The sequence below is a fragment of the Lynx canadensis genome, chromosome D3, assembly GCF_007474595.2.
Source record: "Lynx canadensis isolate LIC74 chromosome D3, mLynCan4.pri.v2, whole genome shotgun sequence".
Taxonomy (NCBI): Eukaryota; Metazoa; Chordata; class Mammalia; order Carnivora; family Felidae; genus Lynx; species Lynx canadensis.
The window spans coordinates 88,712,116-88,730,167 of NC_044314.2; the positions used below are offsets into that span (position 1 = coordinate 88,712,116).

The 18,052-nt window shown below is 52.8% G+C and overlaps 1 protein-coding gene across 1 annotated transcript in view; it reads left to right on the top strand.

Moving 5' to 3' along the window:
* Nucleotides 1-525: 525 nt before the first annotated feature.
* The window catches only part of LOC115528256 (BRI3 binding protein), a 28,958-nt gene continuing 11,431 nt past the window's right edge, over nt 526-18,052 (top strand). The window contains exons 1-2 of the mRNA XM_030336203.1: nt 526-806; nt 13,068-13,170. Coding sequence (XP_030192063.1) covers nt 597-806; nt 13,068-13,170 — 313 coding nt within the window. The 5' untranslated portion in view covers nt 526-596. The remainder of the gene's footprint in view (nt 807-13,067; nt 13,171-18,052) is intronic.

Here is an 18,052-nt window from a genome sequence, read left to right on the forward strand (position 1 = left end):
TGAGGAAAGGCAGGAGGGATGCTTGATGCTTTCCCTTTAATTCAAAATCTCAGAATGAATGAATGGGTGGAGGAGCGGTTGCCCTTGCCATCGCCAACGGTGGCCAAGTATTGGGGATCAGTAGAAATTCAGGGACATGCATGTATCTGGTTTTCCAATCAGTCGCAGTCACCATCCTTGCTGAGGCCGTTGCAAGTTTTACCAGCACGGCCTCCTTTTTACAGAAAAGTTAAAAATAACAATTACTTTTTTTTTTTTAAAGGTCAACCGCTCCCCCACCTCCACCCCCACCCCCACCCCCCTCCAGCTCGGTGGGGGCGGGGAGACGAAGCAGCCTCTGGCCGCACCGGCCCCGCGCGGGGTCGTCGGCGGGGTCGTCGGCCGGCTCCCGGCGTCCGGGGGGCGGGGCGAGGCGTGGGCAGGGCCTTCGCGGCTTTGCGCGCGGGGCGGGGCAGGTGGCGCTGCGACAGCGGCGGCGGCTGACAGAGGCGCGGCGCGCGGCCCCCGAGCGCGCTAACGCGGTCCCCGCCGGAGCCGCGGCGTCCCCGGTGCGGCCCTCGGCCCCGCTCCCGACCCCGCATCCCGCCGGCCCCAGGATGGGCGCGCGCGCCTCGGGCGGGCCCCGGGCCCGGCCCGGGCTCCTGCTGCTTCTCCTGCTGCTGCTGCTCGGGCTCCTGGCCCCGGGCGCGCAGGGGGCGCGGGGCCGCGGCGGCGCCGAGAAGAACAGCTACCGCCGCACGGTCAACACCTTCTCGCAGAGCGTCAGCAGCCTGTTCGGCGAGGACAACGTGCGCGCCGCTCACAAGGTGGGCGCCGGGCTCGAGCCTGCTGTCACCTTGCCCGGGCCAACGCGCACCTGGCTCCCGGGGCCGGCCTGGGCCGTGCGCGGCCTCCGGGGCCGCCGGGCGGCGGGGAGAGGGGAGGCCGGCCTGCGCCCCGGGGCCTCTGCGGCCTGCGGCCCCCAGGAGCGCGGCCGGGGTCGGGCCCGGCGGCCGGTGGCGGCGCACGGCGGGGGGCGGGGGGCGGGCGCAGGGCCTCGGGGCGCCCTCTGCCCGGCGCCGCACTTCTCCTTGGACCTTGCCCGCGGGCGCGGCGCGGTCCCTGGGCTGCGCCCACGCCGGCCGCGCCTCTCATTCATTCATTCAGCGCGTTTGAATGAGCACCTACTGTGAGCCAGGCGCCGCGCGCGCTGCCCAGGGGGCGCCCTGCCCTCTCCCCAGCAACCCCCGCGTTTCTGCCAGCCTCGCGCCGACCCACTTCCCCCGAGCACCTTAGGCCCTCCTCCTTCTGCTGCGAAGATATCTCGGCTTTTTTTTTTTTTTTTAACTTTACAAGAAAAGAAAGGGACTGATTGCAGTCTCCTCTGTTGCTTTGGCCCAGTAACCCACCTGAGCTCCTACTGTGTGCCGTCCCTTGATTCGGAGCGTTTTTACTTTGGAGCTGCTGTGTCGAGCGCTCAGGAGGAGCGCGGGAACGTGTGTCCGCACCCTGCGCTGCCCTCTGGAGCCCGGTGGGACAGGCTTCATTCGGGCCCGAGAAAGGGGAAGTGAATGAAAGACAGTTGCATGTGGTAACGTGGTTCCCTGAGGACAGCCCTTGCTGTTCCTCCTGTTGATGTCTTTGCTCCGGGCTGGCTAGCCCTGGGGTTTGGGAACTCAGGTTCTGGCTACCACTTGACGGGCTGCTCCGCTTTGGGCCACGTGTGGCTTCATTTCCTTGAGCCTCAGTTTCTTTATCCTCTAAAAGGGGCTAATAATAATATCCCCTTCATTATGCGGTTGTAATTATGAATGCTTCCTATAATTATGGTGCTTTCCTGGCCCAGAGTAATGACTGAATCTGTGTCAACTACATCGTTTTGCTGACATTCCGGCCAAGGCACAAATCCACTTTGCTTAGCCCTGCTGGAAGGACTTTCAGGATTTAAAAAAAAAAAAAAAAAAAAAAAGTTTTCTGGTGCTTGAGATAAAACAAAACAAAACCCAACTCAGACTGGCATTCTTCTTGGGTCGAGATCAGAACTCTTTCTGGGGTGACCAAGGTTTGTGCCTTCCACGGGGCTAATACAAATCTGTTATTCGCTTAAAATGTGCTGAGTGCTTTTATAGATAGAGTCACTCAATTAATTCTCAGAAAAACCCTATGAGTAGGTACTGTTCATGTTTTCATTTTGTAGATAGGGAAACTGAGGCACAGAGTGGTGATGTGAGTGGCTTCAAGTCAAACTGAGTGGCAGAGCCGGGAATTAAACCCAGGCAGCTGGTGCCTTCATGGGTCTTTATGCCTCATGACCCTTTCCGTTCCTCCCCTCCCCCCATCAACGCAGCATCTAGAAGGAGACTGACCTGACATTTCCTGCCGAGCGTTGTCGCCCAGACTGGCCGGGCTTGGGGGAGACTGTTTTGTTAATCTTAATCAAAAGATTATGCACCAAAACTGGGTATGCTGGCGATGTCGTTTTCAGCATGCCTGGGGTTACTAAGTCGGAGCCAGACCGGCTTGGTGGGTTGTGAGGTTTGAGGGTGTTTAAAGAAACACCCCATGGTCTAAGCTAGGCCTCGTCTAAAATAAACCTGCGGTGCTCTGGTTTGGAGCATGGGCCTTGCTGTCCAACAGACATGGATTGGAATTACTAGCTTTTGATCCTGGGCCAGTTGACTTGACCTCTCTGTCTCCTCTCCGGAGGAGATGAATTGGAGGGCCGAATGCGACTAGGTTGTATAATACCAGGTACTGAATGATTTTTTAGTAAATGATGGGAGATATTTATGTAAGAAAGGGACTCTGGTGGGAAAGTGATATACTCACTTATTCAATTAAAAATTATGAAGCGGCTTGTACATGAGTGTTCATCGGAGTGCTTTTCACGTTAGCCAAAGGGTGGAGACAACCCAAATGTCTATCTGCTGATGAATGAATAAACTGTGGCCTGTCCAAGCATGGAATATTATCTGGCCATAAAGAGGAGGGGAGCACGGATAGGTGATACGCGGATGAACCTTGCAAACAGGTGAAAGAAACCGGACACAGAAGGCCACATGTTGTACAATGGCATTTGTGTGAAATGTTCCAGGACAAGCAAATCCATAGAGACTGAAAGCAGATGAGTGGTTGCTAAGGGGAGGGGGTGGGGTGGGGTGGAAAGTGACTGTTTCATCCATCGGGGGTTTCTCTTCCGGGCAGAAAATGTTCCGGAACCGGGCAGAGGTGACTTGCACAGCATTGTGAATGTACCATATGGCACTGAATCGTACACTTTAAAATGGTTCAACCGGTTAATGTTATGCTATGTGTATTTTATGACAATTTTCAAAAATTTCTTAAGCACCTGCCATATGAGCACAAGCCAGACAAAATCGTCCCCTCTCGAGGACCTTTCATAGGACAGGCAATAGACAAGTCAGACACTTAAAACAAGGTTATTTCAGGGGCGCCCGGGTGGCTTGGTCGGTTAAGCATCCGACTTCGACTCAGGTCACGATCTCATGGTCTGTGAGTTCGAGCCCCGCGTCGGGCTCTGTGCTGACAGCTCGGAGACTGGAGCCTGTTTCAGGTTCTGTGTCTCCCTCTCTCTCTGCCCCTCCCCTGTTCATGCTCTGTCTCTCTCTGTCTCAAAAATAAATAAACGTTAAAAAAAATTTTTTTTTAAATAAAAAAAAAAAACAAGGTTATTTCGGAGTAGTAAGCACCATTAAAGAGGTAAGAGAAGATGATGTGCTAATGATGATGGGTAATCTTTGTTTAAGCTTAGGATGTGTCTCGCGCTGTTCTAAGAGAGAGAGCCTCTCTTATCAGCCCTGTTTTACGGAGAAGGAAAGTAAGGCAATGGAAAGGTTGAAGCTCTCGCCCCCAGTTCCACTAATCAGTTGGAGGGAGGACTGGGAGTGCCCACACTTGTCACCTCTGCAGAATTGGAAATGACTGGAACAGAGTGGCCAGGGAAGTGAGCTGAAAGAGAAGGAGCTGGAGGGACAGAACATCCCAGGCAAAGGCAACAGTGTGAGCAAAGGCCCTGTGGTAGGAACAGGTTTGGTGTGTGAGGGCCAGAGAGGGTCCGTAGTAGGGCTGTGGCAGAGTGAACAAGGGACAGAGGGAGATTGAGACCTAGGTCACACAGGACCTAGGGTTTAACAAGACATCAATAGTGATGCCAGAAAGGCCTTGTGGAGAGCCAGGAGGAAGAGATCTGGTGCCCTGCCTGGAGGCATTGGGCAGGGGGTGGAGGAAGGGGTGTGAGTTGGGTCTGGGAAGATGGGTTGGCAGGGGAGGGAAGGGCTGAGACAAGGTTGGGGTCCGGTTCACAGGCGGCTGCGTTGGGGTGTGGATCTTGGGGAGCACAGGGGAAAAAATACAGCTGGACCCATGTGGTGGGAACATTTGAATGAGAAGCTGAGAGTTGGTGTTCTTATTAGTCCTTTGTTCCTTAGTTGTTTTGTTTTTAAGAAGATTAACATTTTTTTTTTTAATAAGGCCGTAGCTGCATGCAATGCCATTTCACATAGTTCAAGAGTAAAAAAAAATAAATCTGCTTGCCCACTCTGACCCCATCTCCCATTTTCCTTCCTAGAGTAGCCTGGTGTTCTGAGCATCCGTACAGATCCTGCCCCTTTGTGGGTTTTCTGTTTTTCATTACCATGCTGTTCCACTCCCCTCTCCCCCTCCCCCTCCCCCTCCCCCTCCTCCCCCTCTTCTCCTTCTTCTCCTTCTCCTTCTTGACAAATTTTGGCAACCAGATCTTATTGGTACATAAAGCTTTGCTTCCTTCCTTTTGGAGGAGTGCAGAAAGCAAACCATCATTCAGGACGTACCATAATTGAACCCACGCCTAATAGTTGACATTTTGTTAGCGTCCCCTCTTGTGCCCTCCAAACCTGGCTGCAGTAAAGGTCTTTCTATAGAGATTTTTGTGTGCAGGTTGTTAGAAATGGAATCGCTGAGTCAAAGGGCCTGTGCGTTCACAAGTGTTTATTTTTACTTTTTTTTTTTTTTTTAAGTTTATTTATTTCGAGAGGGGGGTGGGGCGGACGAAGAGAGAAGCCCAAGCAGGCTCTGTGTTGTCCACGCAGAGCCCTCCCCATGGGACTCGAGACCACACACGCGAGATCGTGACCTGAGCTGAAATCAAGAGTCGGACGCTCAACCCACGGAGCCCCCTCCATGCCCCCATTCACAAATTTTCAAGTTGGAATATAATCGGTGTGCTTTTCTCCATGAGAAGTATAAAGCATCGTGAACTGTCACACCCCGAACACACCCGTGTCACCGGCATGCGGACGTAGAAATGGATTTTTCCTTGGGGCGCCTGGGTGGCGCAGTCGGTTAAGCGTCCGCCTTCAGCCAGGTCACGATCTCACGGTCCGTGAGTTCGAGCCCCGCGTCGGGCTCTGGGCTGATGGCTCAGAGCCTGGAGCCTGTTTCCGATTCTGTGTCTCCCTCTCTCTCTGCCCCTCGCCCGTTCATGCTCTGTCTCTCTCTGTCCCAAAACTAAATAAACATTGAAAAAAAAAAATTAGAAATGGATCGTTCCAGTTCCCCTGTCCCCCAACCGCTCTCCTGACTTGTGGCAACATAAGTTAGTTTTGTGTTTACCCCCACTTCCATATACGCTTTCAATACCATGAAAGACGACTGAATTGTTTTCCAAAGAATTCTGCCGGTTTCCACTCCTACCGAACGTGTGAGCTCTACCTTCCACACCTTGTCCTACGAAGTGTGTCATTAAGTTTTTTATTACGTGTTTTATTGGTTTTATTACATCTTTTCACATATGCAGACTCCATCAGCCTTTTCTTGTCTGGAGACTGCCTTTTGTTTTCTTTGCCATTTTTTCCTCTTGAGCTCTTTCTTTGTCTTTTGTTTTTGATTTTTTGAGATGCTGGCCCGTTTCGCTGTTTGCCGGCGAGCTTGTGGGGCAAAAATAACTCTGACGCTTTCCAGCCTTTTTTTCCCCGGCCCGTCTTAGCGGCTTTTTGGAGGTGTGACTGACATTACGCTTCGATAGACAGCGCATATTTAAAGTGGGACAAATGTGTCCAAAAGCGTACAAGTTGATAAATTTCAATGTGCGTGCACACCCGTTTAAACACCACCACAATCAAAACGTTTCTCGTTTTTATTACGAGAAATTTGGAAGTAAGGAACAGATGAAAGGCTGGAATGAAGAACAGCTAGAAACTTTCCCACTGAACCCACATTTTCACATTTTCCCAAAACTGGTTTCTCCCTTTTTCTTTACACACACACACACACACACACACACACACACACCCCGTTTTCTTCACGGAACCATTTGAAAGTAAGTTGCACAGGTGCCTGGGTGGCTCAGTCAGTTAAACATCTGACTCTTGATTTTGGCTCAGGTCATGATCTCATGGTTTGTGGTCTGTGGTTTGTGAGATCGAGCCCCGTGTCAGGCTCTGAACTCACAGCACGGAGCCTCTCTCTGCCCCTCCCCTGCTCACGTGCGCACGCGCTCTCTCTCAAAATAAACGTTAAGGAAAAGAGTAAGTTGCAAACATCATGACACTTTCTCCTACAGAACCACAATACCACGGTCCCTCCATCCCCCCAAATTACATTTAGTACAGTAAAAACTTGTCCCGTACAGTCTGTATTCACAGTTCCTTCATAGCTTTAAAAAGAAAATCTAACACTTTATTAACCATGGCTCATTGCATTTGGTTTTCATGTCTCTTTAATGTCCTTTGGTCTGTCAGAGTCCCCTCACTTTTTGGGTGTGGGTGTGGAGAGCTTTTCTGACATTGACATTTTGGAATAGTGCAGACCAATTGTCTTTTTTGCTTTTCTTGTTTTGGTAACAGCTTTACTGAAAGTTCAGTAGTTTTGAGTATATTCAGACAGCTGCACGGCCCTCACCACAGTCAATTTTATTTTTATTGATTGATTGATTGATTGATTTAAAATATTTAGTTATTTTTGAGAGAGAGAGAGAGCGCACAAGCTGAGGAGGGGCAGAGAAAGGGAGATACTGAATCTGAAGCAGGCTCCAGGCTCTGAGCTGTCAGCACAGAGCCCGACTTGGGGCTTGAACTCACAAACCATGAGATCGTGATGTGAGCCAAAGTCGGACGCTTAACTGACTGAGCCACCCAGGCACCCCATTATTTGTTTTTGAGGGAGAGAGAGCAGGGGAGGGGCAGAGAGAGAATCCCAAGCAGCCTCTGTGCTGTCAGCACAAAGCCCAGTGCGAGGCTCGATCTCATGAACTGTGAGATCATGATGTAAACTGAAATTGAGTCAGATGCTTAACCCACTGAGCCACCCAGTCGTCTCATCATTGTCTTTGATTATAGCCCGCAGGGTGAGGCTGGAATGGTATCTCACTGTGGTTTTGACAGACCAGTTCTTTCCTTCCTTCCTTCCTTCCTTCCTTCCTTCCTTCCTTCCTTCCTTCCTCTTTCTTTCTTTCTTTCTTTCTTTCTTTCTTTCTTTCTTTCTTTCTCTCTCTCTCTCTCTTTCTTTCTCTCTTTCTCTCTCTCTTTCTCTCTTTCTTTTTGATTTTATTTTTAAGTAATCTCTACACCCAACATGGGACTCAAACTCACAACCCCAAGACCAAGAGTCACATGCTCCACCGACCCAGCCCGCCAGTCGCCCGCAGACCAGTCATTTCTTGAAATGTCCCATGGTGTGGTCGGATTGTTTCCTCGTGGTTAGGATGAGGGCACACGGTTAGGATGAGGGCACACGTCCGGATCTGGCAAGAATTCCCCTGAAGGGGTCTTGTGTCCCTGTCTTGTGCCCTGGAGGTGCCTTTCCCTTTTGTGACCCATTTGTGATCCGGGCGTCGGTTCCAGTCTTTCCCGTTCGTGCAATCTTTACGTTTCTGGGTGTTGTTCACATGCTTGGACAAACTCGAAACGGCAGAAACCCCACTCCTCCTCTGACTCGCTCGTCAGGACACATTTGCTGATTTTCCCTGGAGCCCATTTGCACAAGCCAGGGGGTGACGGGCCGAGGGAAGGTTGGGGCGGAGGCAGGTGCCCTCGGGAGATGGACGTCCAGGCTTCTCTGCTACAAGAGAAGGGATAACGAAATCTAGGCTTCAGTAATTTTTTCCCTCCCACCGTGACGGCCGCCGGCCTCGAGTTAATTCACCTGAATCTCCCTTGTTTTCATATTTCATACTGAACATTGTCCAGCAGGTTCAAAGGCAGAGAGAATCCTGTAATGAACCCTGGACCCACCAGCCACTGCTTCCACAAATCAACCTTTTGCCATTCTTTTTAAAGCTTATTTATTTATTTTGAGGAGGGGGGGAGACAGAGAATCCCAAGGAGGTTCCGTGCTGTCAGCGCAGAGCCCGACGCGGGGCTCCATTTCCCGAACCGTGAGGTCAGGACCTGAGCCGAGATCAGGAGTCACACGCTCTACCCACTGAGCCACCCGGGTTCCCCTCTTCCTCTGCTCTTTATGCCCACAGCGGCTTCTGTGGCGAAATTGGGACTTGCCCTGGAGGCAAGGCCACGTTCACGTTTGGCTGGGTGTGTTGCTCGACCCCCGCGGGCGGGTGGTGGGAGAACCGTTCCAGGCTCCTGGCCGTGTTGTGACCCCCTGTTAGTGGCTGGGGCCGCCCTCCCAGTGCCACATACTGGGCAGCTCGAACAGTAGGAATTTACTAGAAAACCGAGACCCTGGTGTCTCTCCATGGTGTGCGGGCAGCTGTCTTCTCCCTGCGTCCTCGCGGGGTCTTTCCTCTGTATGCGTCTGTGTCCCCATCTCCTCCCCAACAGGTCCCGTTGGCTGAGGGCTCAGCCTGGTGACCCCGTTTTACATTTCTTACCTCTCCAAAGGCCCTGTCGTCAATTCCAGTCACATTCGGAGGGCCTGGCGATTAGGGCTTCGACATAGGAAATCTGCAGGCACAAGGTTCATCCCCCTGAGGGCTCCCGGATGCCCTTTACAGGGTGAAGTGGGCCAAGGTGTCACAGGGCTGTATCCAAAGCAACAGCGCCAGCCCCCAGGGCCCAGGACCAGTCTGTCCTGCTCCTGGCTAGAAGGCCAGCAGTGGGCCCTTCTCTGCTCTCAACCTCTCCTGCCCAGACCAGTTTCCGGGACAGGTCTGTTCTTTCTCCTGAGCAATGCCAGTCATGTTTGGGCCTGAGGGTTTCCCAAGAATGGCAGGTCTCGAAGCACCTACCTGGAGACCAGCGTGGGTAGGCGCTGAGACAGAAGCGTCCTTAGCCTTCTGCCGCCCGGGCTCCCGGTCTGTGCCAGCACCACGCGGAGGCCTTTACAGGTCGGGACGTCCAATCCTGTCTTTGCCCCATTTGACAGCTGACAAAGCTGAGGCACAGAGAGGTTCAGCAACGTTGAGCGGCCGTGTCTCTTCCTTCCAAAATAGCTGTTTCCTCGCACCCCTCCTGGGGGGCTCAGTGCCCTCCGAAGGACCCGATACCCTTTTCTCACAAAAGCCTTGGCGTTCCTTCCTTCTTCCTCCTTCTGAACAAATGGTAAAGCCTGCTACCTGGTTTTACCGACAGACACACACAGATCGAACATACTTTCTGCGAGAGGACGCACAGAACAGGGGTGCCCATCAAGTGGAATGCTATCTGCCACCATAAAAAGGAATAAACTACTGAGTCCTGGTACAACACGGGAAATGTTATTTTGAGAGAAAGAAGCCAGACGCAAGAGGTCACCTGCCGTATGATTCCGTTTGTATGGAAAGTCCAGGAAAGGCAAATCCGTGGAGACAGACAGATTAGCGGTTGCCTAGGTTGAGGAGGAGGGATGGGGGTTGGCTGCTGATGAATACGGGTTTCTTTCTTTCTTTCTTTCTTTCTCTTTTTTTTAAGACTATTTATTTATTTTGGGAGAGAGCCATCGAGCAGGGGAGGGGCAGAGAGAGGGAGAGAGAGAATCCCAAGCAGGCTCCGCGCTGTCAGCACAGAGCCCAACGTGGGCCTCGATCCCACAAACCGTGAGATCGTGACCTGAGCCGAATTCAAGAGTCAGACGCTTAAATGACTGAGCCAGCCAGGCACCCCCTTTTTAAAAACATTTTATTTTATTTTACTTTTTCTTTTAAGCAGGCTCCACTCAGAACGTGGGGCTCGAACTCATGACCCCAAGATCAAGAGTCGCATGCTCTACCGACTGAGCCAGCCAGACACCCTGTTGTCTTTTTGTTAGTTTTTTGTTTTTTTAAATTTTTTAATTTGCATCAAAGTTAGCATATAGTGCAACAATGATTTCAAGAATAGATTCCTTAATGCCTCTTACTCATTTAGCCCATTCCCCGCCCCCCCACAACCCCTCCAGCAACCCTCTGTTTGTTCTCATATGAGTGAAGTCATATGATTTTTGTCTTTTCTCTGACTAATTTCACTTAGCATAATACTCTCCGGTTCCATCCACGTAGTTGCAAATGGCCAGATTTCATTCTCTTTGATTGCCGAGTAATACTCCATTGTATATATATCACATCTTTATCCATTCATCCATCGATGGCCATTTGGGCTCTTTCCATACTTTGGCTATCGTCGATAGTGCCGCTATAAACACGGGGGTGCGTGTGTCCCTTCAAAACAGCACATCTGTTTCCCTTGGATAGATACCTAGTAGTGCGATTGCTGGGTCGTAGAGTAGTTCTATTTTTAATTTTTTGAGGACACTCCACGGTGTTTTCTAGAGTCTAGAGTGGCTGCACCAGTTTGCATTCCCATCCCTGTTTTTGTTTTTGTGTTTGTTTTTAATGCCAGCTCTTCCATTGTATATATTTTTTACCCTCCCATTTCAAAATAGCTTCATCGAGGTATAATTCACGTGTTCTACAATTCACCCCCTTGAAGTGTACCGTTCAGTCCTCGTTACTCCGACCACAGAGCTGTGCAATCATTACCACAGTCGATGTTAGGACATTTCCTCACTGCTAAAAGAAATTTTAGCTCTCACAGCCCCTGGCAACCAGCAGTCGACTTTCTGCCTCTGTGGGTTTGCCTCCTCTGGACTTTTCATACAGACGGAGTCGTACGATATGTGGTCTCTTGCGTCCGGCTTCTTTCCCTTAGCATCGTGTTTCAAGGTTCACTGACGTGGAAGCTCATGGTAACTCATTCCGTTTTATGGCCAAATAACATCCCACTGTATGGATGGACCAGGCTTTGTTTCTCCATCCGTCGGCTGATGGCCACGTGGTCTTCACGTGTACAAATCCCTTTAGTGTGATGACCTAAGGAGAAAAGGATGATTCCTTGCAGGACGTGCTCTGGGGTCAGGGCTCAGTGCGAGTATGGGATGTCGGTGGGAATTTTGACCATTTACCATGTGCTCGAGGCATTTCATATGAGTATCCCGCTTAATGCTAAAATACCCAGTTGGGGTAGATACTAGTACATGCATTTAGTTAGTGGGAGCTCTGATACGTATCATATGTGTGTATACACACACACACACACACACACACACACACACGTGGCTACGTAGCTAGCAGTAAGAAACAGAGCTGGGATTTGAACCCAGGCCCTTAAACTCAGCCACACGCGCTCTCAGCCAAGCCACAGAACTAGCACGGAGGTTACCGGAGTCCTGTCTCTCCTGGTGGCTGATTCGACCCTGCTCTCTTTCCCCTTGCGCCCTGGAGCAGTGATCCAGCCGTAAGGTCTGATTCAAAATGCTGTAGCCAGGGCTCCTGGGTGGCTCAGTCGGTTCAGTGCCCGACTCTTGATTTCGGCACAGGTCACGATCCCATGGTTCGTGGGTTCGAGCCCCACATCGGGCTCTGCGCTGACAGTGCAGAGCCTGCTTGAGAGTCTCTCTCTCCCTCTCTGACCCTCCCCCACTTGTGCCCTCTGTCTCTAAATAAATAAATAACTTAAAAACAATAGCCATTTCACTCCAAGGCATTGATCGCCCGCATGTGAGCCAAAGTGCACAAGTACAGGGCTCCCCTGTGTCACTCCCCTTTGCTGCAGTAGCGTGGGTGGGAATAGCCTAGGTGTCCATGGGTAGGGGATCGCTCAAACATCTTTAAGGAGAACAAGGCAGCTCTGTACGGTCTGAGGCAGAGCGTCACATGAGAAAACCGTGCGTAGTCACTGGCGCTTGGAGGAAGAATGTTTGTCTGGTACTAGTCCCCCGGTGCATCAAAGGGAAGCCACAGAATAACGACAGAGCCTCCAGAAGGAGATTTGCATTATGGGGGGTGAGATGGGAGGGTTAGTTTTCACTGACTTCCCATTTGCAACTTTGAGTTTCATACCATGTGTACGGAATAGCGCTTATTAAAAATAATAACCGGGTGAATGAGACTACACCTCATTGAGCTGTTCCTCCAGCCTGGTCTTTCTCTGGAATCCCCTGTAGAGATCAGGAAGCCCTCCGAGCACCTGGGTCCTTAAAGCCAGGTGGACATGGATCTCTAGTGTTTCCCTCATGCCCAGGAGATGTGATACAGCTCACGTGTGAGAGCCACCGCCCTCCCACCCTTCCTGTCCCAGGAGGCAGCACCCAACGTCCAGGCGGAATGGGAGGGGGTGGAAACTCCCACCATTTAAAAATGAGAAACCAGGGGCGCCTGGGCGGCTCAGTCGGTTAAGCGTCGACTCCGGCTCAGGTCATGATGTTGTGGTTTGTGAGTTCGAGCCCCGCGTCGGGCTCTGTGCTGACGGCTCGGAGCCTGGAGCCCGCTTCGGATTCTGTGTCTCCCGCTCTCTACCCCTCCCCCATTCATGCTCACACACACTCTCTCTCCTTCAAAAATAAACATTGAAAATGAGAAATCAGGCAGAGAAAGGAAGGAGACCTGGAGCTTGACGTGGGCAGGAGGGCTTCAGGAGAAGTCAGAGGTGGAGTGGATCAGCTTTGTGGGGACCTCCTGTCTCCCCCTCGGCCCGCGGAGGAGGAGGCCTGAGCAGATTTCGCCCAGCTCCTGGCCCACCAAGCTCATGTCTGTGCCCAGGCTGCTTGGCCTCTCCTGCTGTGTCCTTCGTCACTGGCCGGCTCTGTTTTCCCACGAACGCGTGAACCGATGGCCCTGGCTGGACCAGGAGAAGGGGGCGTTGTCCCAGTCGGTGGTAGTGACCACTCTCTTGTTTTTGCAGTTCCTGACCAGGCTGACCGAGAGGTTCGTGCTGGGGGTGGACATGTTCATCGAAACGCTGTGGAAAGTTTGGATGGAGCTCTTGGATGTTCTTGGACTTGATGGTACGTGGCGGGGGGGGGGGAGGGGGGAAGGCATTCATGGAAGGTGCTGTTTTATTCGAGTGGTTATCAAAGTGTGGACGCAGTACCCATGATGGGTGGCACACAGGACCCCTTGGTGGGGGGGGGGTAGTGAGGACACAAATGAACACTTAAAAAATTTTTTTAAGGTTTGCTAATTTATTTGCAGAGAGACAGAGACAGTGTGAGCGGGGGAGGGCCAGAGAGAGAGGGAGAGAATCACAAGCCAGCTCCGCATTGTCAGCACAGAGCCCGACGTGGGGCTTGAACTCACGAACCGTGAGAATGTCACCTGAGCCAAAATCAAGAGTCGGATGCTTCCCTGACAGAGCCACCCAGGTGCCCCACAAATGAACATTTTTTATTGTGATAGTTGCATAAAGAAATGGCCCGTCAAAACTGAGATTCGCAGATGCTGTTTAGGGTAAGGTACGTGTGGGTAGGGCTGATTCGTCGGCCCCCAGGCAAACCGCAAAGACCAGAGGTGGGGCCTCCGGGGTGTTGGGACCCATCACAAACTCCTACCTACAGTTATTTGGGCACAAAGGGATTTCATACAGAGCTTGAGGTGGTCCCAGAGCCGTGCCTAGAACGCTGCCTAGAACGTGCCTAGAACGCTGTGGGAGTTGCTGCTCTGTGCGGAATCAGGAGGCTACTGCTGGAACGGTTCAATTCAAGGACTCGGCTGGTCCGGGCTGCCACCTCTCCCGCCAGGAAGTCTGCAGCCGCCCGTGTTGAGGCCCCAAGACCACCCCCAGGTTCGGCGAATCACCAGGAGGACTCAGGACTCAGTGTTATCGTCATGCTCACGGCTGTGATTTATTCCAGTGCAAGGACACAAAGCACCCTCAGCAAAAGGGGACAGGCCGGTGGGAGCCCCACAGGAAACCCTAATTCCACCAGCAACGATTTGTGGTGACGCGTGTAAAGTCGTCATCCACCAGGGAAGCCCGTTAGAGACTCTGCGCCCAGGGTGTTTCTTAGGGGCTGGTCATGTGGGCACCTTCTGCCCGGCACCCGCCAAAATTCCCGACACCCCGCGGGAAAGCAGGTGGTCAGCATAAACCACAGGATGTGTGCAAATAGTTCAGGCACAGGGAGCCCCCGTTATCAGGGAATGGAGGGAAGGCCCCTCCACTACCCGTGTTCTTTCCACCCCCCAAGCAGATAACTCAACTCTCCGTGAGTTGACCAGGCGTCCCACGAATTGAACTGAATTCTGAGCCCGGCTACCTGGAGGTATAATGTCAGAGCGAGCCCACGGGGTCAGGGCTCATCCCACAGGACTGCCCCTCCCGCTTCAGATGCCAGTTGCAAGCCCCCCCCCCCCCCCCGCCACCGTGCTTCTGACCAAGCAAGTGACTCTAGATCGGAGGTTCCCCCTCCTTGGGTTTGATTAATTTGCCAGAGCGGCTCACGGAACTCCAGAACACCACTTACTAGCTCAGCAGTTTATTGCAGGAGGATGTAACTCAGGACCAGCCCGATGGAGGAGATGTTCGGGTGCGTTCTGTAGGAAGACGCACGGAGCTTTGATGTTCCCTGAGCTCCCCATCCCAGAAGCTCCTGTCGGGTTTTTGTGGTGGCTCTGTCACACGGGCACGATTGATGAAGCCATTGGCCGTCGGCGACTGACTCAGCCTCCAGCCGCTCTCCCCTCCCTGGAGGTCAGGGGATGGGTCTGAAATTCCAACCTTCTCCTCACGATGGGTTCTCCTGGTCCCCCATCCTCAGGGCCTGTCCAGAGGTCACTGTGTCAGCACATACTCAGGTGTGGCCGAAAGGACCCTGTTAAGAATTAATCCAAAGGTTCTAGGAGGAGCTCTGTGCCAGGAATGGGGACAAAGACCAAATATATATATATATATATATATATATATATATATATATACACACACACATACATATACTTCTTATAAATCACCGTATCACACTCCAGAAACCCAAGTTCCCAGATGTCAGCCAAGGGCCATATTAATCCTTCCGGCACCTCTTTCTAGAGAGCGGACTCGGGCCTGCCGTGTTAACCCGTTCCTGCACACTTCCTAATTCCGTGTCCTCTCTTGGCCCCTTGTGGTTCCTTGTCAACAAACTAGCCAGGGTGATTTTAGTTTTTATTAGTTCTTTTGTTGCACAGAGTGATTAAAAAAAAAAAAAAAAAAGGATCAGTCAGGTTAAGTCGTTCACCTTAAAACTGCCCAGTGACTTCTGTTGCTCTTGGAATTGACACAGGGCTCCCACGGGGACCGTCGGCTCCAAGGATCTGCCCAGCCTCCCCACCCAGCCCCGGCCTCCGTCCTGTCCTCGGACACATGTTTGTTTCCTTTAGGTGTTCCCCACTGGGAGCAGGCCCTCAGCCCTTTGCCTGCTCAGGTCTTTCCCATCCTTGGGTCTCTGGTACATGACACCTCCTCCAGGGGGCCCATCCTGACTACCCCATGTACAGGGACCCTGTTCTCACGCCTACAATCCCTTGTCAGCTGTAATGTTCCGCAGCGTGCACACGTGTGTGTATATGTTTAGTGCCCATATTTCTTCCGGAATCAGCTCCTGTGAGCAGGGTTTTGCCCATCTCCCCCAGGCTGCACGCTCCGCCTCACTCTGCCTCTGGTGGACAGGGTCCCGTCACTAATAAAAGTTGGAGGACTCTTGGCCCCTCTGCTTCGCTGCTGGTGGGAGTTCACTTGCGTCCCCCCCAAAAGTACCCCAAAAGCTCCGGTATCTATGAATGTGACCTTATTTGGGAATGGAGTCTTTGCAGATGTGATCAAGTTAAGATGGGGTCTATCCTGGATTAGAGTGGCTCCTAAATCCCACCAGACAGTGTCTGGTGTCCTTGTAAGAAGAGGGAAATTTGGACACAGAGACAAACACACAGAGAGGAGATGGCCCTCTGGACACGGAGGAAGAGACTGGAGGGACGTGGCCACAAGCCAAGGGTGCCTGGAGCCCCCAGGAGCTGCAAGAGGCAGGAGGGACTCCCTCTGAGCGCTCAGGGAGCACGGCCCTGCCCGCACCTTGATTTCAGAATTCTGGCCCCCAGCGGGCAAGACGACACTGTCCCAATGCTCTAGCAATGCCACTCGTAGCCTCCTGGGAGTCGGGCTGAGCCAACACACAACCCAGATACGGCAACTGTGTGCAATCCCGCTCGGAGTCCGTATTCGCCACCCGCCCAGATTGTTAAACTCTCGGTATTTCCATCCCTGGCCAACAAGGAGCCCTGGAGAAGCAAACCTGATTGCAAAAAGTTGCGTGCAGCTTGGAGCGGAAAGCTGCGGTGGAGACAGCCTCCTGATTACCCGGGAGGGGACCGGAACAGAGTCATTCCGCAGAGGCCCCACATGCTTGCGTTCGTGGGGAGGGCAGCTGGCACGTTCCAGAGGTGAAAGAACCCCTCCCACGTCATGTTCTCCCCTTGTATTTGGCGCATAAACTTGAAAGCGTCCAGAGGCCTTTGGGATTTTCAGCTTCTGCTTAGAAGTCTGAGCACGCAGGAGGCTTTACGGGAAATAGCATTCCGAAGTTGGATGTTCTGGTGCACAAGGTCTCCATGAGCACAATCCTCTAATTCCTGTCTCCAGAATCTCTCGGGGTACTGGTTACAGTGGAGCCTCCTTAGCCAGAGCCGTCCAGTAGAAAGAGAGCGCCCGATGATGTCACATGCTCCAGTTGCCACGTTAAAAAAAGTGAAAAGAAACCGGCGACACTAACTTAATAAGGTATTTCGGTTAACCCAAGAGATTCAAACTCTTGTCATCTCAACTTGTGGTAAGCGTGTGGAATTATTAATGAGGCGTCTTTACATTTTGGGGGGGGGGGTGTGTGAGGCCTTCGTGATCCAGCCCGTATTTGACACAGCACATCCCAGTTCAGACGTGCCACGTTTCAAGCGCTCAGTGGCCACACGTGGCCGATGGCTCCCATAACGGACACCGTGGCGTTAGCCTGCTCTAGACCCGGTGGCTCAAGTCACTCTTCCGGGAAGGAGTTGGAAGGGTGGACTTAAAGCCTCGTCCCTTCATCAGGCTGTTTACTCTGTCTGAAGCCTTGGGAGCCGCTTCTGACACGCACGCTCGTGAGACGCATCAGGGTAGCGCAGTCCGAAAACCAGACTCCCTGCCTCGAGATCCCAGCTCCGCCCTGTCCTCGCTGCGGACCCGACCCGGGGCAAGTCACGCTGTGTGCCTGAGCGCCCCTCACCCAACCCGTGTGGAAAACGCTACGTATCATCAGCACGTCGTGAGGACCAGATGACAATTTGTGCGGAGCCATCAGAGCAGCGCGTGGGCCCGCGGTAAATACCTTGTGACCCCTTCAGGGCTTACGGAGGGGATCCGCTCCGAAAAGTCATTCGTCAGTCTCCTGTGGGACCCACCCAGGCTCGATTCCCCACGCCGAGGGCCGTCTGTGTCCGGCTGCACACGCAGCCGGCTTTCCCCTGGCTCTGAATCGGGGTGGACCCCTAATCCGGTAGGACCGGTGACCTCGAGGGGAGCTTGGACCCAGCGGCCGCGGGGAGAAGGCCAGCTGAAGACGAAGGTCTCGGAGGCAGGGGGATGCTCCCACGAGTCAAGAAGACCACGGATCGCCCACACCCCCCAGAGGCTGGGGAGGGGCCTGGGACGGGCTGTCCCCCGGCGGCCTCAGAAGGCGCCACCCTGCTGACGCCTTGACCTCAGACTGTGTGCGAATACGTACATTCCCGTCGCCTAAGCCGCTCGGCCTGTGCTGCTTTGTTGTGGCAGCTCCGGGAAGCGGGTTCAGGCAGGAGTGATGAGTTGCTCACGTTCTAGGTGCGATTTTTAGGGCCTCCGGCGAGGCACACTGCTTCCTACCCCCCTCGCTGGATTGCAGCGCGGGT